Raw genomic sequence first — 25,870 nt, 5'->3', positions numbered from 1 at the left:
AAGCACCGAAAATACATTTTGGTCCAAAAATAACAAAAAATACAACTTTATACAGCATTGTCTTCTCATAAAGTCAGGTGACTTCAGTGACGCGGATGACGTACAACGCGGCTGACGTGTTATCTGGTGGCCCCAGCTGTTTTTTTTTGTGTGCCCGGGCTTTGTTTACATTCTGAGGGAGACGCACGCTGTAAGTTTGAAAATTTTTTTTCAAAAACATGTCTGAGGATAACACGTCAGCCGCGTCACTGCAGTCATGTGACTTTAGGTTGTTTTCACATATGTTGGTGCGCACCGTGGTGCGGCCTCGGAGCGCACCAAAATACATTGTATCATTTTTCAGTTAGTGCGGTCCGTGTTCACATATATATATTTTTTTACTTTACTCGAAATGCCGCACCGTACACCATGTGACAACGGTCAGCGCTGTCATTGATCTCTGACAGCTCTTACCGTCTCATGACCACCCCCACGTTTCCACGACAACCAGCTTGACAGGGAGAGCGCAGCTATCAAGATGTGGAGATAAACATTGTACGTCTTTGTGAAGTTTCTTTGCTTTAACGCGAAATTGCGTAGCTGTTCTATTAAAGCCTTTCTCACGGAGCCGTTTGCTAAAAGCCCGTAATGTCACTATTTGTGTGTGGAGGACAGCTATGCATTTATAAAATCATCAGCTCAAACGTAAAGGAGACAGCGAATCTCTATGCAACGGACCAGGATTGGCTTGTTTGTTGTTAACCCACAATATAACACCCGGCTCACGTCACAACGAAAGCCCAGTGGCTCAAACATGTGGAGAACTTCCTGTATTTGGTTCGGCCCGAGGTCCAGCAGTGTTCACACCACAGGTGGGTCGCCCCAGAGTTCGGCAACAGCCGCTCCGAGACCACCTGTTTAGAGCGGTCTCGGAGCGGCTGTTTAGTGCGCACCCGAGTGCGGCTGTTGTGTTCACACTGACCCAAACGCACCGTACTCGGAGCGACACGTCATTTGGGCCGACCTAAACAGTGTATATGTGAAAACACCCTTAGTCTCCCAGTAAGACAAAAAGACCAAAAGTACAGATTGCTTGCCCTGTATAAATATGTAAAGTAGCTGTGTTACAATTAACCAAGTGTTACTTGCAAACGGCTCATCCCTATAAGTACCTTTATAAAGGGTACTGCCCCAGTGACATCTTGGGACCACTTGTTGACCATTATTTTCTGACAGTGTAGAAGTTTTCAAAAAAATCACAAATGTGCATATCGCAAAGTTTTGCTATAACTGAATGTTTTATGTTTTGGTCAATGCAGATAGCAGACAGACTGGCACACGAATGTTAATGCTCTGATGTGTGGAAGATCATCTATAATCAAACTGTGATAATGTTAAAACATGTTTGTTGGTTTAGTTTTAGATAGGGCTGTCACAATGGAAAAAAAATCGTCTTATCGCGATTGTTTGTTTGACCTCATCGTGATGATTTCAAATCACCGCAATGATTGCACATCTCTCTAAAAAACACAAGGGGGAGCTGCAGCGCCTGTATAAACGAGACAGTGTCAGATTACTTTTAAATATGTGTATTAATATTTACTTTAAATAATAAGATTAATAAGATTTAATTTAAATAATCACAACAATGTGTGAAAATTATTTCATGAACAAACAAAAAAAAATTTATGAGAATTAAATGTCAAAGTAACAAAACAGTCAATTAATCGTCATAATCATCAAAGCCCTAAAACAGGCAATTAATCGTCATATTTGTCACAATTTATTAGGCAATTAACAGTCAGCCAAATTTCATAACGTGACAGCCCTAATTTTATATAATTAACTTTTTTTAACAAACTTAAAGGATCACTTTGCATATTGCATTACTTACAAAGTTTTCACACGTCGCATCCAAATATTGTGCAGCCCTACTATTAAAAAACGAAAGTGTGTGATTTTTGTCCATCTAACAATAATGTGTTTTGAAATCTCTTTCAGTTTAAGTGGTGTAGCATGCGCGATTGCAATGGCAAGGTTGTGGGTTTAACTCACAGGAAACGCATATTGATTAATGTATATGCAGCTTAGAAAAAAACAACATCTGTCAAATGCTATTATTAGTGTGTGAGTTTCCACAGATTTAAAAAATGATGTTCTGTGTTAATCGGCAGTAGGCCGGAATATTCTTAACTGGAATATACTTTTAACGGAGTTTCCGCAAGCATCCCATGGAGACGTCACTCAGAGTGCAGCTCTAAAATTGATTTTCCACTCCATGTCCCATTGGTGAGATGTGTTTTCCTGTACCTGTTTCCCTCATCTCAATAATTAAACACTCGATAGTCCTCACGTTGTGAGCTTGTTTTGGTTATTTCAGCTTGTCAATGTTACAGTTCCTGGCATGAACTGTGAGAGCAGATGCCAGTCAGTCGGAGGCGGAGTCGCCTTGCTGTGTTGTGAATACTCTTACACAAGGGGGGGGGGGCATGGGGGTGTTACTGACTTATCTTCCTGACCAACTTGTTGGCCTTTATAGAAATCTATACCCTAGGGCTCAAGCTATAACAGAAATGCTTCATTGTTTTTATCACCATCCAATAGGATTTTTCATGACTGTATTCCCTTTTCTGCAGATACTGAAGGCTAAAAAGAGTAGATATGGTTTTATGAAACTGTGCAAAACACTGTCCATAAATTTTGTCTTTAACCTTGAGGGATTGGCAGCAACTAGCTGCGCTGCCTCCAGAAAAAATGAATAATTAAACCGTTGTTAATAACCGCTGATGTGGAGGGTGCTCTCTTATGTCAATACTTTTACACTTGACAGTCTTAACAAGGTCTTTCACAGCTTGCAAAGACCGCAGAATGATTTATTCATAAAGGTAGCAATAAACGGAGCTGTGATTTGGTTTGCTGTGATTTTTACCACATTTTCTTTGGTAACTGTGTGAGAAAATCTGCCCATTTGATATTGTAAAGCCAACACAGCATTTCCGCATTTCGTAACTTCGATCTTTCTTACAAGCTTTCTCCCCACAAATGATAGGCCAAATACAGAGCTCAGAGCCCTCTCCTTGGACATGACCCAAAATACGCATATCATTAATTCTAATAAAATGTAAACTCTTGAAACAATCGGTATCGGCCTTTCTCGTGCTATAGACAATATGCAGATGGTTTCGTATTCATCGAAAATCGGTATCGGCAGCCGAAACATATCGGCAGCCAATATACATTGGTGCAACACTAGTTATTTATGTATATTTTTTATGTATGTATATTAGGGATCGACCAATATGGATTTTTTAGTGCCGATGCCGATACCGATTTTTGTTTCATCTGCCTTAGCCAATACAGGCTGCCGATTTTCTTGAGCCGATATTTGTAGCCGATACTGCTTTTGCTCACTCAATTTACGTAATAAAAATGACACAATGATGATGCCAAATGTTAGGTTCAATTTAAAAAAGTAACAGTTACTGAACTTAAAAAAAACTATATTTAACGAAGAGTAAAACAGGTGAGGGTGCTATGAAACCATGAACTGCACTCTCCACAATGACGAGGAACTATCAACAAAGGATATTGATTTCTAGCACTTTACTAGTACAAATATATATAGATATGAGAAATAAAAACCCGCTTTGTCCAGCTATGAGAAGCTGTTAGGCCGAGCTTTCGATGTTGGTTGTTTTTAGTCACATGACCTGCAATCGCTTGCGGCTTCCAGCACTCTGATATATCGGCCGATATATCAGTCTATCACTAATGTATATTGTAAAATATAAAATATATATATAAAAAAAAATAGTGAAAATGTTTCTTAAATACATTTATATATACAAAATAATTATTACACACAATGCACATACATTATTTATATATATATATATATACAGTGTTTCCCCTAGGTTTCCATCTTTGGGGGGGGGGTGTTGGTTGGGTATGTATATACAGGGGTTAAATTGTGATTTGTTATGTGGGAGCTCTGTGGGGAGGGGTATTTCGAGGGGTAACATGTTTAATACTGATGACAGCAAAGCCACTGGTGTGTTTCAATGACAATGACAGGATTTGATAAGTTTCAGCTTTAAATCTGTGCCAGAGGTTGACCCAAAATATTTTAAAAAGAGCGTCTTAAATGATGCAAGTCTATGAGTTTGACACCCTATATCCATTTGTTGCACATGTAATTATGCACAATTGATCAAACTTTGAAGGAAGTTAAAAGAATCAACCTCCTTGAATAATTCTAGGCATAAGATGCTACCCCAAAAGACTTAATTATCAAGAAAAGGTACAACACACAGTACTGCATCAGCAACATGTCTTAGAAATTAGCCATATAGATGCTGGTCAGCAGCTAGTAAAACAATCATATATGATTTGTGTAATCAAAATACATTATTTTACTAAACTATACAATGAGTTATATCCAGTGTTATCCAGTTAACATACTGTAATTAGATGATTGACATACGTACTTTAGTCTTCTATTAAGTTTTCTCAACGTGGGCACCATTCTTACCTCTCTCACACACACAAAGTCAAAAGATCCTGCGTGCGTGTTCTTGAAGCTGCTCTGAGTTTTTTCGCTTGAGCTGCATATTTTCAACTTGCGCGAAGACGTGTTCAAAGGGAAAGGCGCCGCCCGATTCGCGTCATTCGCAAATTCAGAAATATGACAGGATACAATGTTACTGTTACACAGAGTTACTACAAAACACGTGCGCGGCGCGAGCATATATAGCATGAGAGAGGGAGAGAATGCGCGCGTGTGTGGGAAAGTCATGATAAACTCGATCAGTCGTCTTCTCTGTCAGTAACATCCGTGACTGTTGATGTGTACGCAAAAAAATAAAGTATACGGAGGTGGACTTTGAAAACACCGTCACCAGTTATGGGAGAGAGAGGCGCGCGCTGCACAGAGAGAGAGCATGCGCAGTAAATTAAGCCGAACAGTAAAATATAAATGTGCGCACTCAATTGGATAATTGTAAACGCGCAAACACATACAGAATCGTGCCATCGTGGAAATAAGATAAATAACATATTACATGAGGGCTGTTTAGTTTGTTTAATAAAATAACAATTTGTTCCCTGGCACTTCAAAGAAAATCAAATCAAATTTACTTGACCTTCAAGGGGGGCGGGTCGAGCCGTAAGGAGGGCGGGGCGCCCCCCTTATATAATGGTAGGGGAAACACTGATATATATATATATATATATATATATATATATATATATGTTAGTTTTTAACAGCATAACTTTTTTTCTAATAACCATACTTTTTAGTACGATTGACATTGCGCAAATTCATATGCATTAGCAACCTCATAAAATACATACCGTATTTTTCGGACTTTAAGACGCGTTTTTTTCATAACTTGGCTGGTGCTGCGTCTTATAGACGGTTTCAGCAGTAACAACATAAACAAGCGGCTGTCGTGGTCCGAACGTAACTTCCGGTAAACTCCGCTAAGAATAAATAACAACAAAGTAATTTAAACTTAGTTTATTTATATTACAAGCAAAAAAATAACACGCAGATTACAACGGAAACCAAAACATTTGTTATTTTCGACAAGGCATTTGTTCAAAAGATCAGTTTAGTAACATTAAAAAAACGAAACCGGAAGTAATGTTCGGATCCTGACGTATATTGCGTCAGCACAAGTGCGTCTGATGAAACCGTCTATAGTCAGGTGCGCCTTGTAAGTCAGTATGAATTAATTTTGACATTTATGAGGCAAGAGACATCATTACCGTCTACAGCCGCAAAAGTCCGCTATATGCTGCTCCTGTATTTATGTAATTCAATGGATTCAGTGATGCGGAATGACGAGTCTGCGAACTTCACGCTAGTTGGCTTGTTCGGTTAATTTAGACTATTCAACCTTCCAGGTAAGTTCTGTATGCTATGGTTTATCGTTTAAATAACTGAAAATATTACGTTAACGTACAGATTAAATGTTCTTCGGCTTGGATTTTGTGAAATAATTTTCTAAATAAATGCGACGTATAGTCCACTGCGACTTATATATGTTATTTCATCTTAAAGACGCATTGTTGCGGAGTTCAGTTGTGCCGTCAGAAAAAGCCCAAAAACATGTAAAAAAGTTATGTGGAAGGAAATGTTAGCTCGCCCGTGTGGTAGTTCTGTGAAAAAACCATATCATATACATGATTAAGCTCTATCGCCCAGTCAATATCTTTAACATTTTAACCTTTAATTTAAAGTAGATGTACAGGTTTTTATTAAGCTTATGCTGAGAAAACATACATTTTAAAGGTTAATTTTCACACGGGAACTTCCAACAGAAAGTTGGAGGCAAACAGGAAGTGTGTTTGAGAAACAGATTTGGAAACCGGAACTGTTATTGATAATCTGAGCCTTTTGTGGAATTCTGTTCTGCGGGCTCTGATTTCATATTGACCTACAGGGCAAATTAAAATAAATTCAAGAGGACCTCACAACAAAATTCAGTCTCCATTCTATATAGATTTGGTAGAAGATACTCTTGGTAGGATTCACAATGTATAGAGTATCTTTGATATATGACTTGGTAAAATTGAATGTTTACAAAGGTAAATCCAGATGAATGCAATCTATTTTTGAATATATGCCCATCATATCTTTGTGTCTTTGTGAATAATACGGACCTCAACAGGACCAAGGAAAGCAGTTTATAAAACATACTGGTTAATGTTTTGAGAAGACAGTAAAAAGATATTCATGTGTAGTGTGCAACCCTTTGCTAAAGCCACAAAATATTATTTGTGCTATCATGTAGAAATATATAACCATTAGACTATTAGTAAGCGAGTTATGAATGCACTTGAAAGGTTTCAATATTATGTGCGAATAAATAACATTTATGAGCACTCGTAATGAGAGGAAATTGGATGCATACCACAGTCTACAGTCTATTAAACGTGAGCAAAAGAGAGAAGGCCTTCAAAAGCGAGATGTTAAAATTTGCCTTTTTATGCTGATCTTTCATTAGTTAAGTTTTTGCAATAACTCACCATGGGTCTGTGCATGTGGCTGTGCTCTAACCAATCAGAGATCTCGTTTTAATAAATACTACCAAGACAGGGCATACACTGTAAAAAAAACCTGCAAAAAAAACCTGCCTTAAAAATTTTTGTTATATCAACTCAGATTTACGAGTCATGTCAACAGAAATTAGTTGTCACAACTTATAAAATATAGTTGAGAAAAGTCAACTTAAATGTATAAGTTATAACAACTCGCCTGTAGTTATAACAACTCATCTCTAGTCAAGATAAATAATAGTTAGTTGAAATGACTTGTAAATCTGAGTTGATTCAACAAAAAATTTTAAGGCAGCAAAGTATTTTTTACAGTGTAGGCACTTTTGAAAAGGCCCGATATCTCAACGGTGACTCACTGGCACCCTGTCATTTACAAAAGCAAAGCTTAAAATAAAGTATCTGTTACACCTTCGTGTGAGAGCAGAACCAGACAGTTCTGTCTAACAAATCATATATCAGAGAAGATAGCAGTATCAGATCGTAAGGTGTAAGGTCCAACCAGGTCGTTCTTCGAATAAGATGCACCATATGCAAATACTTTTAGTGGCAAGCTAAGAAAATAATTAAAACCATATCTGTATGAGCTTGGGTTGGTTTATTTAGTTTAAATGAAGAGTAAAATGAAGTCCAAAATTTTCGCACATAAAAAATAAACACGACCTCAAGTTGTGTCAATCATAATTACAGTGTCTCCAAAACATAATTTTTTTTAATATTGGGTTAAATTTTCTGCTTTTCTTGCATCCGCATTCCGCAAGCATTTTTGTGCATTCAAGGCAATTCAGAGCCAACATATAAGCAAATGCCAAAATCCAGAATGACGTCTGACTAATTGATCAATTCGTCTCGCTGCACAAAGCATTGTATGACAATCAAAGTGCAGAATACAAAGAAAAGACAAAGGGTGTATGAAATATTAGATTATACAGTATTTTGATTAAAGGTGCAGTGTGTACATTTTAGTGGCAGGTCTAGTGGTGAGGTTACGAATTTCAACCAACGTTTCAGTCCACCGTTTACCGAAACGCATAGAAAAAAAACTTTGTCCGTTAAGGGATTCTGTAGAAACATGGCGGCCCAAAATTGCGACTTCCGTGTAAGAGGACCCTTGGTGTATGTAGATAAAAACATCTCTTCTAAGGTAATAAAAACATAACGGTTCATTATGAAAGGTCTTTATACACCACTGAAAATATAGTTATGTATTTTATATTGCATTTCTGTCAAAAGATCCTTATAAAAGTTACATACTGCACCCTTAAGGTAACTTAACAAATGCTTGTTACTAATGTCATTCATCCATTTGTAGTAAATAGTGCTAACGTTATGCTAACTCCATTTGTATTGTTATGCAAATTATTTTGCAACGGTTAAATTAATACGCATCAGGCTCAGTGTGCAGGGTCTCTGTGCGTGCGAGACAATTTTTTAGGACGACGAATAAGAAAAACGCAAATTAAATTTTTTTGTTTCAGTGTGCAGATATCTTAACCGTTAACATAAAATGTATATGCAATAAATGAGAGCCTAGGCTTCTCAAGGCAGATCATAAATCTGGCCCCTGGGGGACAACAAGAGGCCCTTGAGAGCAACTCGGTAAGCAGACACTTACAGGGTGAGAGGTTAAAGACAAAAGATAAATAAAGGCCCTTAAGACCCACCAAGACAGCTCAACACTGCATAAAGAGCTGCAATGTAATTTGTGATGCAAAGGATATACTGCCGCTGCACTCATTCCCTATCAGGATTTATATTGCTTTCTATACCACTGGATCTTTTCTATAGTAATATATTTACAGTCTGAAAGAGCTGAAAAGCTCAACTGAGTTACTATGAAACATCAACGCCGTCCTGGCCGGTTTCCAGAGGCATGTATTTGATTAGTCCCAACATGAACGCTTTAACTTTATCCATGAGTGTGCTTCACACCACCTGGTTGAGAGAGGGTAAATATGAACAGTCCATAGTGGATTCAGATGGTCTTAAAACAAGGGTTTCCTTCAAGGCTTAAACACGCGACAGCTGGGGGAGAGCTGCATCTGTTGATGTTTGTCATTCATCTCCTCTGCTAATACTGCTAATATCACTTCAATCAATGGTCTTGTGGCTTTAAAAAAAACTGAAAGAGGGATTTCTATACTTTTTCAAGAAAAATCATTACAGGTGCAGACCTACTGTATTCACCTTCTTTAGCAGATGAGATGAAATGGAGTTCTTATAGACAAAATAGTATTGAAATATTTGCCTGCAAACTTAATTTTTAGCAAGTGTTACAACTAACCCCCTGCCTGTTACAATTAACCCCACCTATGTGGTAAGTTGTAACATGTGCACTTTTGTCATGTTTGGTGTAAGAATGGTAAGTAATAGAAACAAACTTCAAATGTTCATTTGTAGCAGAGATGTGTTTGTTGCTTGTGTAAAATATAATTAATCAAAATCAAATATTTTTTGAATGATTGAGCCAAAACCAAAAAGCGTTAGGTTGTGCCACGCTCTCCCCTGCTTATAACACACCAAAGGAAATAAAAAAACGTGAATCGAACGATAGGTGCTCTTTAAGGAAACTAAACAATTGCTTGTTGCTAATGTCATTCATCCATTTGTAGTAAATAGTGCTAATGTTATTTGTTTCTTAAGGGCTTGTTATAGTCGTGCGTAGGTCCTACGGCGTAGCAGCGACGGCGTAGGTTCCGCGTCAGTTTTCATTTATACTTTTGCGTCGTCGTCCGCGTCGACATGCAAACACACACACGACCGCTGGTGGGCAATATCCACGCGTGTAACCACAATAGCAGCGCGATCGTCAGAGATAAAGAAGCTTGGCAAGTTAACCCACAAACGAACGTAGCTACGGCGTAGAACCTACGCACGACTATAAATCGCCCTTTAGTTGTTTGATAGGCATGTTATAGGCATGTGAAAGGGCTGTGTGTCGTCACCTAATGACGAAAGCAAGTTCTGGCTTGGTTCAGTCAAAGAACAGGGTGAGTGCGTGCTTCTGGCGGAGTAGGGAGGGGGACAATCGCATTCTGGCACGGTTTGGTTAGGTAACTTAGGTATAATATGAGTGCGCTCTTAAAAGGACAGTAAGTAGGGATTTAAGTGTTTTATTAATCAAAATCAATGTCTTTATTCATAAATATGTCCTCGTTGGTGTCAAATCTCTGCCAGTGATCTGACTTTTCTTTGTAAGCTTAGAATTTCTTCTCTTTACTTACATTGAACGGGTAAATCCAAGGAGGCTTCGCCGTATTGATAAACTATAATAGCAGAGAGGGACAAAAAGCACTAGCCTACCAACGCATTTCCACAACGCGTTTTCAATCAGAACACGTTAACTAGCTGAAACGGACAAGGAGATCAGTGAGTACATAACGGCTACCATAGTTGCAACACGCATTTGGAAAAGCAAGGCGCTAGAGAGCACTATTTGTTTGAATGCAAAATACAATTTCACCACTAGATGGGGGTAAATCTTACTTATTGTCTCTTTTAAGGGTTTTGCATCTGAATTCTTCAATTCTTGACATATTGTAAGGTATACAGCTATAAAATGAATGCGGATTCAATAGCTTATAAAATAACGTCTTGAGAAATAAGTCCATACTGAAGACTTTAAAATGCGGACTTTGGTAAGTTGGCAAATCTGAAAACATTGTTGAGATCTGTTATGAAACTCTACGAGACATTTACATGATGGGTCTTATTCTCAAGAGAAAATTTAAGCTATTTACTGAATCTCATTTCAGATTGGAAAAATATGGTATTAATTGATGTCTATAATTTTCGCTCCTACATGCAGACTCCAGAATGCCTTATTATCTTACTTTTATGATCAGCAAAGGTTACATGAGCTGTTATTTAAAATAATAATCCAGTACTAACTCAAAGTAAAGTATGCTTATTTTCCACACATCGTTGTCTTATATGCTGATCTTGGTCAGCAGACATCTCTTGCTGAAATCTGTTTTCATGTGAGTAATGCACATCTCATGAATTGTTATCATTGTCTGTCATTGTTTTAAATGGCACATTTTAACACTGAAGAATATCAGGAATTTTAAAGTACACAACATTTAAGGAAATTACAGCGAATCCATCAACTGAAATAGTTCAAATGTTTACATTTCTCACCAAAGCTCAACTTTAAAAGTAACCTTACCACAAAGATTATCTCTGGCTTCACTGTAAAACGTTCTTACGCTACTTTGCCAAAATACAATCATGTCAACAACGGATCAAATAGCAAATGCTGCATCCAGAAACCAAGTGGGAACTTTGGAAACAAAACAGCCACTGTGAAGTATTAATATATAACGTAGCATTTGCTGCAACCATCTAATTTTTGGTGGTTTGAGGTTGCTCCTGCAATATATGGTATGTTGTCATTAATGATCCATTTGGTCTTTTCAGCACAGTTCAGTAGAGACTTTCTACTTTATTTTAATAATACCCTCCTACTATAGTTAGTGGTTAAAGTACTACACATTTAGCCACCATGTGGATTTGGTTTGCCAGCAACATATACAAAGGAAATATACATACGTACTGTGGGACGTTCCTTTTAATAGATGTTTGCATACCCAAAGGGTTAAAACTGCCAGTACCAATCTGATTGGCTGGCTTTATAAAACTTCCAGGAATCGGACTACATCAGTCAGGAAGCAAAGTCGTGTTCACAAAAAGTACCATTTGCGGGAAAATCTAATGACTAAATTTGCAAGGTTACTGCCAAACCAAATCACACAGAAGCAATAAAAACTATACATTGACAACCATAGCTTTGTATTCTATTTAATTTTCTGAGTTTTATGTTTATGAAATGACTCATAAGTGTTACTTTGCATGGTTATAAATTTTGAGTACAAAGTCTCCTGTTATTCCTGCTAAATTCATAACTGCTGTCTGTACAGTCAATCACAGCCTCTTAAAAGGCACCTATGGTCCGATTCACGATTTTACATTTCCTTTGGTGTGTAAGTGTGTATTAGTACATGTTAACGATATGCAAAAGGTACAAACCCCAAGGTAAACAATGACGCGAGTTATCGTCTCCAACGTAAATCTCTTTTCTTGGACTACAACAAACACACTGATTGTAGGCAACAGTTTACTTCCTGGGTTTGGTGACATAGACAAGATCGACATTATCATAATTCCTCCCGCTTCGATTCACAGCCTGTAAGTTAACTCCTGTTAGCATTGCATTGTGAGCGAATCTTTCAAACATGGTAAGGAGCGCTGACCTCAGAGGTATTCAGGCCAATCACAACGTACAGATTAGCTGACCAATCGTGGACACAGCGCTTTTCAAATTGATGAGTTTTGTACAATATCCATGCATTTCAGGAAGAAAAGGAAAACTGGAGCTACAAAAATGTACAGTATGTGGAAAATAATGTTTTTTAACCATAACCATGCGAACACATTGTATTATACCAAATACACAAAATAACGTTGTTTTTTAGTAATGAAATAGGTGCACTTTAAAAGCACCGATGGTCGGCGTTCAAGCAGGTGCACATCATCTGAGTTTTTTGTGTGTGTGTTTGCCACCTTCTGCTAAAGTAACTCACCATGTTGAATCGGCGGTGGTGCTCGTATGGGAGTTGGATCATTCTTATTGGCTGTTTGGCATAGCCAACCAGTGCAAAATAAAAGGAAAAGTGAAGAAGCAAGCAAACGACAAAATCAAGTGGAAACGCACTGAACTAGAGGTCTTCTCGGGTCCAAAGAAATGTACCCGACCCGAAATGACCCGAATCATTATTCAAAATTAGACCCGAGTCCGACCCGAACTAGTGAAAATTTTTTTTTTACCCGACTGGAACCGAATGTAAACGGCACTGACGTGTGTGCATTCTGCAGACCCACGCGCAGCAGTCAGACAGAAAGAAACTCCGGTGGCCTTGAAACCAATTTGGCGAGCTGCTCCATTCGTTTTACTTTGTTATCTGACATACGACGTCACCAACGTAACCGCTAAAATGTACATTTATAATTGACTGACATGTTTGTCTCAACGAAAATTAACCTTCCGACAACCACACAATGTCGCAAGCGCTCTTGGCAAACAGATGAGAGGTTTGAAAAGGACATTGACGCACACAGGCGAGAGAGTTCGGGTCTTCTCGGGTCCGTTCAGAAAAAACACATTCATTTTTAAATTACCCGAGACCCGATGCCGCTATTATTGTACCCCACCCGTGTCCGAGGCACATGTGAAACTTTTAGACCCGAACCCGATCGGGTCTCGGGTCGGACCTCGGGTTTTCGGATCTAAGTGGACCCGTGAAGACCTCTACACTGAACACTAATCTCATTTTTCCACATCGCTATGTGAATATTTAAAAAATATATGGACCATAAGACATTATATGACGAATCCATCTGTTTTAAAGGAATAGTCTACTCATTTTCAATATTAAACTATGTTATTACCTTAACTAAGAATTGTTGATACATCCCTCTATCATCTGTGTGCGTGCACGTAAGCGCTGGAGCGCGCTACGACACTTTGATAGCATTTAGCTTAGCCCCATTCATTCAATGGTACCAATCAGAGATAAAGTTAGAAGTGACCAAACACATCAACGTTTTTCCTATTTAAGACGAGTAGTTACGAGCAAGTTTGGTGGTACAAAATAAAACGTAGCGCTTTTCGACTCGCCTGAAAAGTCCGCTCCCCTTCTCCGTCTCATAATGGGAGAGGGAGGGTGTTACTGCGCCGAGTCGAAGTACTCCCAAAAGTGCTATTCCGCCATACAATATAGTTCCTCTTTTAAATCCGCTTAGAAAAGCGCTACGTTTTATTTTGTTCCACCAAACTTGCTCGTATAACTACTCGTCTTAAATAGGAAAAACATTGATGTGTTTGGTCACTTCTAACTTTATCTCTGATTGGTACCATTGAATGAATGGGGCTAAGCTAAATGCTATCGAAGTGTTGCAGCGCGCTCCAGCGCTTACGTGCACGCACACAGATGATAGAGGGATGTTTCAACTCTTCTTAGTTAAGGTAATAACATAGTTTAATATTGAAAATTAGTAGACTATTCCTTTAAGCGAGATATGCATGTAACTGGTAAGTGCACACTGCTTGGTTTATGTTTTGTATGACTGCAGTCACTAGCTCTTCCAGTTTCCCATTTTGTGTACTGAACACCAATTAATAAACTTTGGTTGCTTTACATGTTGGTCCAAAAAGTTATTTTCCTGTTTAAGTGAATGTTTCTTTTCCTAAATAATCTGCAAAGTTCACCTGACTTCATCTCAATATCAGGGTATTTATGCTGACCAAACACAGTATTAAATAAAATTTCCATCAATAATTTGTAAACACAAAAAAATAAACACATTTGTGAGTATACGTTCTGCAATTGCAAATTTAGCCTCTTTATCGCCATCTCTGTTTGAAACATTAAATTGCAGGTTACCTTTACATACTGTCTGTAGCAAGCGTGCCGCACAAGCCCTGAAAAGTGAAGCCAAAACGTCTTGATCACGCCCCAGTGACTGGTCCTACTATAGGTCATAAACTCCGCCTCCCCCATGTTATTCAATGGGACTTGAGACCAACTAAACAATTTAATTACACTTCAAATATTTTTTTTCCGAAGCTAATTTCTGTCATTTACTGTAGTTTTTATCACGCTGATGTAAATTCACATGTTTGTTTTTTAAAAAAAAACGAGAACGAGGGCGGGGCCTTGATTTCGGGGCTTTACTTCCGGCTCAGTACTGCGCAGGACAGGTCCCGAAATCGCTACTGCGCAGACTCAAGACCTGAAATGTCAGCGCCGTATCGGGACACTGGCGGCTTCACTTTCCACCAATGGAAGAGGGCGAACCGCCGTCGTCCATCTTTTTTTACAGTCTATTGTCGGTAGGTTGAAGTCAAACGACATTTCCTGTGAAACGCGACAGTGGATTATAAACTTACTGTTGCAAATTCGCAGTAAGGTTTTGAACACAGATTTTTATGTACTTGCTCAACAACTGATTTTTGACAGATTTTAATGCCACACAGTAGCTATACAATGAGATAGACTCGAATTATTAAATTATTAACCACTGTTGGTTTCATTCAATTACATTATTGAGAATGCCCATAAATTACAGTACAATCAAACACAGGCCTTCAATACCACACATATTCCCAGCTGTGAGTGACTACTAAGGTCTGCATTACCACAACAGCAGGGTTTGAATGGCGCAATGCATTGTGGGAGAGCGTTATTGAATATGCATGTACATATGCACACACTCATATCTAAGTATTGAATCTGCCAGTACGAGCCCACTATGCTTGATTATCAGATCTATGGGGACCATGAGAACGCATGATGAGAGGGCTGCCGAAAACAGATTTTTGGCACGGTGCCCACAGCTGTGGGTGTTGGGCGATATTACCCCATTCAACAGATCTCTAATCATTTATGCAGTTTGGAAAAGAGAAACTGAGCATGCACAGTAGTTGCACATGGCCTTATGGTCAGAAAATAGCAGCCTATTCTAGCCGTGTTGGTATATGTTTGACAGCAGAAACAAAAGAGTACTTTCGGGTAACCCCACACCCTCCAAAAAGCCGACTCCAACAAGATGTACCGCTTGGGGAGAAAGGGCAAACCGTTCCAGTGGTTTTGGATGACATTTCACATTTCAGAGTTGAGGAACAGTCTGTTTACTTATGTTTGACTGATTTGACTGAAATAAGTGAGCACTAACCTTTACCAGTGTGGCATTTGTAAGATTGTGTGCTCATCAGTCTTTCAGCCAAAGATACATTACTTGCCCACACAATCTGATGTCTGCAAGAACAAACAATACTAGAAAGATATGTGCTGGTTAAAAAAACCCAAAGAGATTGTTCACCCAAAATGATCAGCACTCTTATGTAGTTCCAAACCCGTATGACTTACTTTCTTCTGTGAAACACAGAAGGAGAAATATTGCTCTTCTTTCTGCAATTACACTGAATTGGAACTGAAGCAAAAAGAACAGAAAACCGCTAGAAAAGTATCATAAATGTGGTTCCAAGCTTTTTGAAGTCATACGATAGCTTTGTGCAAGAAACAGACCAAAATGCATGGTTTTTATTCTTATAAAATTTGAACTAAATGACTTCAGAAAGCTTGGAATATACCCAAAGAAGTCACTTTTATGATAGTTTTTGAAGTGTGATATTTTTTTCTGTCCTGCTGGAGCTTTAACGCTTTGGCGCCAGTTCATTGTAGTTGCATGGAAAAGACCAAGCAGAACTTTCTTTGTCTTCCACAGAATGAGGTTAGGTTTGTGATGCCTTAAGTAAAAGTCTTGTTTTCATATCATTATCATATATTAGATATACAGAGCTGTGAGCTAAAGATGGCAGCAGGATATACTGTAATATGTTGGGGGACAATGAAACCTGACAAGTGTGGTGTTTCTGGTGGAATTTTTGCCCACGGTAATCAGAAGAGCAGCAAAATGAATATCCTGACAGTTGCTTTGTCTCTAAAGACACCCTAATACAGACAAAGGACCTAATACAGACAAAGGATGACATATGTCTTGATCAGATTTCAAAAAAATGCTGAAATGCATCTCATACCTTTCTAATGATGTGTGCGAGATCTCATGCACACCTGAAGAATTTGCAGTATTCATGTGCTATTTTTAAAGGTGAAGTGTGTCATTTCTGCATGATGGGGGAATACACAGAATAGCAAAAACAACGCTCAGTCCTGTTTTTTTGTAATCAGTCTCACCGTGGGTTCACACCAGCCGCGTTTGAGGCGTCAACTTCGCGTCTACCGCGTCTAGCTTGCCGCTTGAACATTTTGAGTTTCCTCGCTTCATTCGCGTGTGAAAGCCGCGTCATGGGGGCGGGCTTCTGTGACTCCACTCGCTTCCTGTAATCACGTCACAACTAGAACAAGCTCCTGATTGGTTAACGCGGCCCGTTTTTCAGCCAAAGTTAAAATTTTAACGGCAACGCTCAAATCGTGGCATTTGCGCAAACTAGACACGCAAATGAGGCAGAATCAGCGCATCAACGCATCTACACATTGACTTAACATTGAAATCACTCGTGCTTGACGTCTCTACCGCGGCTTGTGTGAACGCAGCATTATGCTGATTACGTTTAAAAGGGCCATATTATGAGACTTTTTAAGATGTTAATAAGCCCTTGGTGTCCACAGGGTGCATATGTGAAGTTCTAGCTCAAAATACCCCACAGATAATTTATTACAGCATGAATTTCACTTTGTAGGTGCGAGCAAAAATGTACAGCTTTGGGGTGTGTCCCTTTAAATGCAAATTACCTAATTACATGCAAACCCTGATCGCCATGATGGTGATTTGTTGAAAATAAAACTAAATTGTGCTGTCAATTATTCTCTCTTTCTCTCTCTCTGCATTAAATGGCAGTGTCGTGGTTGGATGGTGCAGATTAAGGGGTGGTATTATTACAATAAGATCCCCTTCTGACATCACAAGGGGAGCTAAATTTCAATGACCTATTTTTTTACATGCTTGCAGAGAATGGTTTACCAAAACTAAGTTACTGGGTTCTTCTTTTTGATATTTTCTAGGTTGAAGGAACCACTGGGATCCAGTTATAGCACTTAAACATAGAACAAGTCAGATTTTCATAATATGTCCCCTTTAACTCTTTCGCCGCCATTGATGAGATATCTCGTCAATTAAGAGAAAACGCTTCCCCGCCAATGACGAGATTTTCCGTCTTCCCGCAATACCGCTTTTATCCACCGCAACTTATACAACCCGGAAGTAGCGCCTCACGTGAAAGAGAAAGAACTCCGTGTATCTTTAAAGATCGCTCTGCATCTGATCTCTATCAAAAGTCCTTCGCAAAAATGGAATTATCTCAGCTTTTTGCTCAAAATTGGGTGTTTTTGAAGAAACCTACCCATGTTTGAGAGGTGATTACAAGAGAACTAATAAAGGTAGGATGAAACATTTTTTTTGTTTGAAAGCAGAGGGTCTGTTCTTTCATCTGATATATTGTTTGTTTATATATTTAAAGAAGAACATTTTCTGGAAGCCATTAAACTTTTGTGAAAATCATGAAAAATGCTGGCGCTGGCTGGCAACTTTTTTTTAAAAACGCTGGTGGGGAAAGAGTTAATAAACTGATAACGTGTGGGGTCATGTAAACATGTAAAATTATTTTCTTTTAATCAGGGAAAATACATGAAAACAGATCGGCACAAGTAGTTTTTTGCTCAATACCCCTATTTCGAGTTGCATGTAAACACCTTAACCAGCTTTCTCGTAGTTTTTTTCATGTGGGCTGTTTCCGTATGTGAAAAATAAACGTCTCACGTGGAAGTAAGGGCAAAGTAAAGCATAAAAGTCTGCGCTCGACTCAAGCAGTTGGCAGAAAAACTGCGAAAATTTGTATGCTACTGAAAACAAGGGATCATGCACGATACAAAATTTCTTTGATTACTTAGAATGACATCTACAGATAGATAGTGATAGTTTTGTATCCCTAACTGAAACCCATTCTGAACACTTTAGTGACTGCCCATCAACACCGGGGCAACCAGCAATACCAACCCAGCACCCTACCACTCAAAAATATAAAAATAAACCAACCAAATCACTTTAAAACCTGCAATAAACCTCCCAAGCTAACTCGTCCTTAGAGAATAGCCTTGCAACCAGCAACACAACAATAACAAGAATGTCTGCAAAAATCAATACATATTTCGGAGTACTGTAAGTGAAACACATGAAGAGCCTGAAGCTCCATGCTCCTTCTGAACGGGCTGGTAGCCAAGCCTCTGTGAAGGGCATGTAGGCATGAGGGAGACGTAGGAGGAGGCGTCTATGACCATAGGGGGATGGGGTTCAACAGGAAGACTTGAGGTGCTACTATTGTGGTGAATGATTTCTGTAATGTGAGCAACCCACTAACACACACGCATGCACACACACACACATCACAAAAAAACTCACTTCCAGAAAAAGCATCAGCCTACACGAAATGAGTTTGCAGCTGTCTGAGGATTTTATCGTAAACGGAGTCAGAATGAGAGAAAGATGTAAGGTGATAAAGACGGAGAGGTTTGGGATGGGTGTGTGTGTTTGTGGGGAGGGGGGGGTGGATGCAGTGATTTAGGAAAGGATCTTGGAGAAGCCATTATCTGACGACTTCCAAAATCCATTTGGGGGATTTCTGCCAGATCCAAAATCAGTTCCTGGCCACTGATGTAGCCCACAGATGGGGTTCTCCAAAAACGGCAGGCGACATTCGGCCGTACGGATGTTGCTTTGTTCAAGGGCGTGCTAAGCCGGTTATAACCGTGCAGAATAATAAAGCTAAAAATTCACAAGGGACACAAGCCACAAAATTAAGCCGTTTATCAGGACATACTATGTATTTTCCATTTATTTTAACGGCATTAGGAAAACTGCCTACAGCTGCGTCTGTAACATTGTTGAATGGAGCATATAATTGCTATTGATCTTAATAGGTGATAATTTTTCTGTTAAAAATGAATTTAGTGTTAGTACTGTGCAATAAAAAGTTTTGATCCAAAAAAGAAAAGTAGCTTAAGCATTCAATCTCTCTCTCTCTGTGTGTTTGACTTAAAGTAAACTTGTCAATTTACATTTGGTTATGATATGCACATTTGGTTTCATTAATGCCTAACCTGTTTTGGAATGAAGGATTAAATGATGACGGATAACTTTTGGATGAACTTCTTGCTATTGTGCAACCTACAACACAAAAAATGAAACAAATTTATCCTGACAAGCTTAACTTTGTATACAGTGCCCTAAATTAACAAAGCTGTCTGTGAGAAAGTGAGAAAGAGGGGCAGAAAGAGCTGGAATCTGTCCACTGTAAATTCTTTACCCCCTTCGTTGCACTTGGATGACTGTTATTCATTGTCACGCTTCATTAAGGTGGTCCGTCTACACATCTGACTTTGATAAACAGGCCCCCTCTTTACTCCATTTATTTAGTTGGATCAAAACTTTTATGCTTAACATGGCACTACTATGGCAGGTTATGCCACACAGCATTTGCCGGTAAGCGTTTGAAAAAACATAAATTGTTGAATGAAATATCATAATATACAATTGCAGCTTTTAAAGCCATCGCATGCATGTGGCCACAGCAAGTTTGATACATTTCCCAGAGCAGAATTAAAATGTAAGTCAGGGCATCCATCCAAGCCACAGTCAATCTAAATGCAGACATTAAAGGAAAACACCACTTTTTTTCTGTATGTTACTATGTTTTTACCTCAACTTAGACGAATTAATACATACCTCTCTTTATTCAATGCATGCACTTAATCTTTGTACAGCGCGTTGTGAATGTGTTAGCATTTAGCCTAGCCCCATTCATTCCTTAGGATCCAAACAGGGATGAATTTAGAAGCCACCAAACACTTCCATGTTTTCCCTATTTAAAGAATATTACATGAGTAGTTTCACAAGTTGTTTTTAAGGCAGAGTGCACGATTTCTGATTCGGGCCGACTACCAAAACCAACATGATCTCACGAAGTTCCGTGGGATAGTCACGGAATTTTTTGCTCATTTTTCCGTGGCATTCTCACGGATCTCCTCATATTTCCGTGGCCCTGACACGGACTTTCTTTTCCGTGGCATTCTCACGGATTGGTTACACAACTGTTTTTTCCTATTTTCAAACCATTGTCGCTTCGGTTTAGGGTTAGATTTGGTGTTTGCGTTATTATTTCACTTTAAGTATTGGTTTATACTATTTTTTTTGATGTATTCTTTTATATTTTCTAAACTTTAATCAATTGTCGCCTGGCGTTGGGGTTAGAGTTGGGTTTGGGTAGGGATGTCATTTTATGTAAATCTAACCCTAAACCGAAGCGACAATGGTAAGAAAATAGGACAAAACAGTTGAGTAACCAATCCGTGAGAATGCCACGGAAAAGAAAGTCCGTGGCAGGGCCACGGAAATATGAGGAGATCCGTGAGAATGCCACGGAAAAATGAGCAAAAAATTCCGTGACTATGCCACGGAAATTCGTGAGATCAGGTTGACCAAAACACACTTGTAGCCAATCAGCAGTAAGGTGCGTGTCTGCTAACCGACATTGTTGCCTGAGTTGCGTATGTATGGGCCGGGTCTATCAAATGAAGGTCAGGATTCTATTGGGGTAGGGCCGTGTCAGTTTAGGTGATTTCAAATGTCAACATTGGCTTTCAGAGATCATGGACCCTGCCTATAAGCGGATAAAACATTAAAACTATATTGTATGGTGGAAGAGCACTTAGCATTTAGCACTTCGACCTCGGGCGCAGTAATATAGACAAAAGTTTGAGCGAGAGGGGGAGTAGTCAGGATTGATGATGTTACTGTGCGCCGAGGTCCAACAAGTGCTGCAAACTAACTGGGGGTTCACACCAAACGTGAGTTTAATGATTTGCGTGAGTAGATTACATATAAAGTCAATGAAAGGCACGATCAGATGCGTCCTCGCGTGGGGCGATGCGAATGACGCAATATGGGTGCCGCGTTTGCAACAAAAACACACGCTATTTGCCTCAAACGCGTCTTCGCCTAAGATGAAAATCTTAAACTCGAGCGAAAAATTCGCATGACATGAACTTAGATCCCGCAAGTAATCTAGAGCGAGTAAGGTGGTGCCCCCGCGTTTGGTGTGTACGTAGCATAAGTGCTCTTCCGCCATACAATATAGTTCTCAGTTTTTATCAGCTTAAAAAATCACCACGTTTCATTTTGTGCCACCATACTCGTGTAACTACTTATGTTACAGTCTTTAAAGGAAAACATGGAAGTGTTTGGTGGCTTCTAAATTCATCCCTGTTTGGATCCTAAGGAATAAACGAGGCTAGGCTAAATGCTAACACATTCACGACGCGCTGTAAAAAAGGTATGTTTTAATTCAGCTAATTTGAGGTAAGAACGTAGTAAATATAGAAAAACGGTGGTGTTTTCCTTTAAGACCAAACTATTGTGGGACTTCTTTCACAACTTGGCTAGACTGTGTTTTTCATAGAAAACATTCAGTGCATTCCCCTGTTTAGATAAAGACTAGATAACAAACACAAAGCCACTTCTTTTCAAAGAAACAATTGGCATAGAAGGCTTTGATAAGAGCAAACTCTATCAGATAAAGACCTACAGTAAATCCACCTGTGGGTCTGAGACAGGCACACCTTCAACTACCATGTCTCAGTCGCCTTCATACCAAAGAGTATAGGGGCATTGAACAGAGGAATTTCATGGCATTGTTTTGGTTGTGCTCCAAGCGGGTGACTTATAATGTGGCTGTCAAGCCTATGTCTCTCATCAACTATATGAAAGTCTTTGCACAAAGATGGAGAGCAGCTAACATGACCTCAGGGATGTGATCAAAAGACCTGGCGCATGAAAGATCTAAGGCTGAACTATGATGAAAATTAAAGGGCCATTCAGATCTGATTAATCTTAGTGACTTATTGAGGATTTGATGGGATGAACCTTGCACAGCTGGTTCTACACTTACAGATGCATATATATTTCATGTATTTCCTTGTAGTATTGTCATGACTGGATGAATTGTCAACACCTGGTATAACCGTTTCCTTCTACTGAATCCCTCACATTTTTAATCTTTACCAAGTTTTAGTTTTCTTCCTTATACAGGGTAGACTAACTTTTTTCACTAGGAGCACAGTGGCCCCCAACTGAAAATTTTAGGGGCACAACCAGAAAATTTAGGGGCACACACCGTAAATCAACATGCTAACCAAATATTCACATTTCTACTCATTTCCCTGTTATAATTCTTCAACATAACTTCTAAAACTGACTTTCCTCCATAATGACGTAAAACCACTTAATCACTTTTTTAGAATTGAATCTGTTTTCACTATAGTATAAAAAGTTATTTTATATATTTATTTTGCATAAATGAGATGGTGTCATATTTAAAATAACTTATTAACCCTGCCCACTACTTCTTTTTAAAAACAACATTCAGGTCCAAGACATTCAACACAATGCAATTTAAGGCACTATACATGTTTACAATCAAGCTAAATGATTGGTTTTCTCTAGTTAATTTCCTTCTTGCTGCCCCCTGCTGGTTAAGAGTCATTAAATGCTGTGTATACCATAATTAGATTAGATAAGATTAATTAACTTCCAAACTCAAACCAACCTTCCCATCAATGAGTTTGAGACCAGAAGCTGTGGATCATCATATCTACAAATGACTCAATATGCATAAATATGCATGTAATATAGTCTGAGAGTACTGCTACTTTGATATTTCATAATGCATTGTTGTATATAACCCTGGTTTAGAAACAATACTAAAAATAATCACAGTTACATATAATAACTTCTTAAACCGAATTATGTTAGCGTCTCAGCCTATATCTAATCCACTTACTGGGGTTGAACATCATAATAACAATGCAGATTATCTCCATGCAGGACATCACTCCTTTGCACCTTCTGTAAAGCCAAAACAAGTAACCCACAGGCTTAAACATGACATTCACTGTCAAGAGTGATGGACAGGGGATGTACCCATGATTGTAGGCATAAAGATTCCCTCAAAGCAGGAACAGCCACTCAATTGTATCGTCTTTATTCTGGGTCATGGGCTGCTATGGGAAGCAGGAAGTCCAACGCTTGGCATCTTTGGCACACAATGCCGCTCATATGAGATTGAACTTGAGGGAAGTATGGAATGGGGGTAAAAATCTGTCCTAAGAATTCAGCCTTATTTCTACTCAAGTTTGGTATATGCTTTTGATTGACAGGCCCTAGAAATGAATACATTTTTCATTGTTCTGTAATGTTTTCATTAAATGTGACTGACAGACAGTGCTTATATTATTTTTACATGGTAAATTAAATACTTCCTCAGTTGGCGTTTAACAAAAACAGGTGTAAAACTATACGAGCATAGTGACTCTCCAAACATTATTCTTACATATTTAAATGCATTTGGCAGACGCTTACGGTGCATTTAAGGTTCATTGTATTTAGTATGTGTGATCCCTGGGAATCGAACCTATGACCATTGCACTTACCCAGATAAACTACAAAAAACACTATAGGAGGAGCTATCTGTATATTATTAATACCTGCATCCTTCACAAAATACAGAATAGTTTGTGGCACTAACTTAATATATTTTTCTACATCACAGTCTTTATGCTTTATAATGTTGAGATGTCAATGTCAGTGGATGAGAAATACCCCCTCACGCACACGGAGAGCAAGGTGACCCCTCTTAATCATAGTGGCTGTTATCTAAAGGGGTGTACAGTCAATAATCCCAGAACAGACTGCTTCGGGTTCGTCTGCGGGGGAGTGAAGAAGACCTCATTATCACAAGGTGAACAGAAGGGAAAAATAGGGGCTTGTTAGCACCCTTCGCAGGAGCCTGCATTATGGCACACTGGGATCAGATAGAAAGTGTCTAAAAAAAGAATAAGAAGTATAGGTGAAAGTACTCCGGGTAGTAAACAAAAAGTGGACAGACAGCCCGACAGGGGACAGGTTTAAGATTACGCAGTGGGGGTCTGAGTCTGTTCCCTCAAGAAAGGGGTTTAGTAATAGGGTCATATAGCCTACTACTTAATTTAATGCAATAACAACAGTGTTTACCTCAGAATAAGCTGAGCAGAGCTTATTCTGCACAGAAAAACGCATGATCAGTGATGTTTTAAGCATCAGAAGACAAAGTACAATGAAATATGATGTCTGGATTTTGAAAAGCAGTATCATTCATTCCCCCAATCTCTCATATCATCACATTTTTGAGCGCCCTGTAAGAGATTGTATCTGATCAGAGACACAAAGCTTGCATTTATCACCATTCTCGTGATCTGTACTACTTCAAGCATAGCATTATACCCAGAGGAGACTGCAAATTGGCTAATTATAAAACTATTTAGATTGTAACAATTGCATGCATTGTTAAATAAACATTTGCTTTGATACTAGATAAAAATTGCCTATTTAGAATAGCCTACGTGATGTAATCCACCTGCAGCAAGCACACGTGCGAGCTTTTTAAGGGTTACGTTAGTTAAAGTTGTTAATTAAAATATAAGGGTAAAATAAAGAGAATGCTCTTCTATATGGAAAATAATTTGCCTTGTGTACAAGACATTATTTAATTTGCTGAATAGTTTAGCTACACGTGAACACGATCAAGTAGGCTACGTTATTTGTTTATGTATGGACTTCTCCCACGTGCTGTGTATTTTGATAGCAATTTAAATACGTATACAGACTTAAAACATAAAAAAAATTGTGAGTTTATACACAGAACTGTTGTTGTTTAACCGCAGCATCCCAAAGCATCCGCGTACATCCCACACAAACGCGATGGACGACGCGCGCGCGCTGCTCCGAAAAGTTTCTGACAGAAATAAAACACAACAAAAACTCCACCACATGAAAAGACTTATAAAACGCTCTTACCTTGCCAAGAAAAGGCGCACAGTTGAAACACAAGGAGTAAAAACGAGGTGTCCGCCAGAGCCATGTTTGTTAAGTTATCTATCCAGCGCGTGAATGAATCGTAGTGCACGAGACGAGCGAGTGTGGGTTTTGGCGAGGAGGAGCGCGCGTAAGAGAGAGAGAGAGAGAGAGAGATGGAGTCGAGTTGCACCAGTCTGCTCCTATTGTACTGTCCTACTACTGCGAGTGGTGAGGATTAGTAGCTTACTACAAAATTTACTAACTGGTTCACCATACGAAACCGTTAAACCTCGATGAAAGTGTTCAGTAGCAGTTGATAGAGCCGAGTTAGCTATACAAAGGTAATGGGTTGGAGTCAAACACACAAACT

At 38.9% G+C, this 25,870-nt stretch overlaps 1 protein-coding gene across 1 annotated transcript in view; it reads right to left on the bottom strand.

The window, feature by feature from the left end:
* The window catches only part of mcama (melanoma cell adhesion molecule a), a 69,192-nt gene extending 43,531 nt beyond the window's left edge, over positions 1-25,661 (bottom strand). The window contains exon 1 of the mRNA XM_065284249.2: positions 25,501-25,661. Coding sequence (XP_065140321.1) covers positions 25,501-25,564 — 64 coding nt within the window. The 5' untranslated portion in view covers positions 25,565-25,661. The remainder of the gene's footprint in view (positions 1-25,500) is intronic.
* Positions 25,662-25,870: the final 209 nt, after the last annotated feature.

This window comes from Paramisgurnus dabryanus, chromosome 5 (genome assembly GCF_030506205.2).
Source record: "Paramisgurnus dabryanus chromosome 5, PD_genome_1.1, whole genome shotgun sequence".
Taxonomy (NCBI): domain Eukaryota; kingdom Metazoa; phylum Chordata; class Actinopteri; order Cypriniformes; family Cobitidae; genus Paramisgurnus; species Paramisgurnus dabryanus.
Note: the sequence above shows the minus strand (reverse complement) of the source record. Positions and strands in the feature narration are given on the sequence as shown.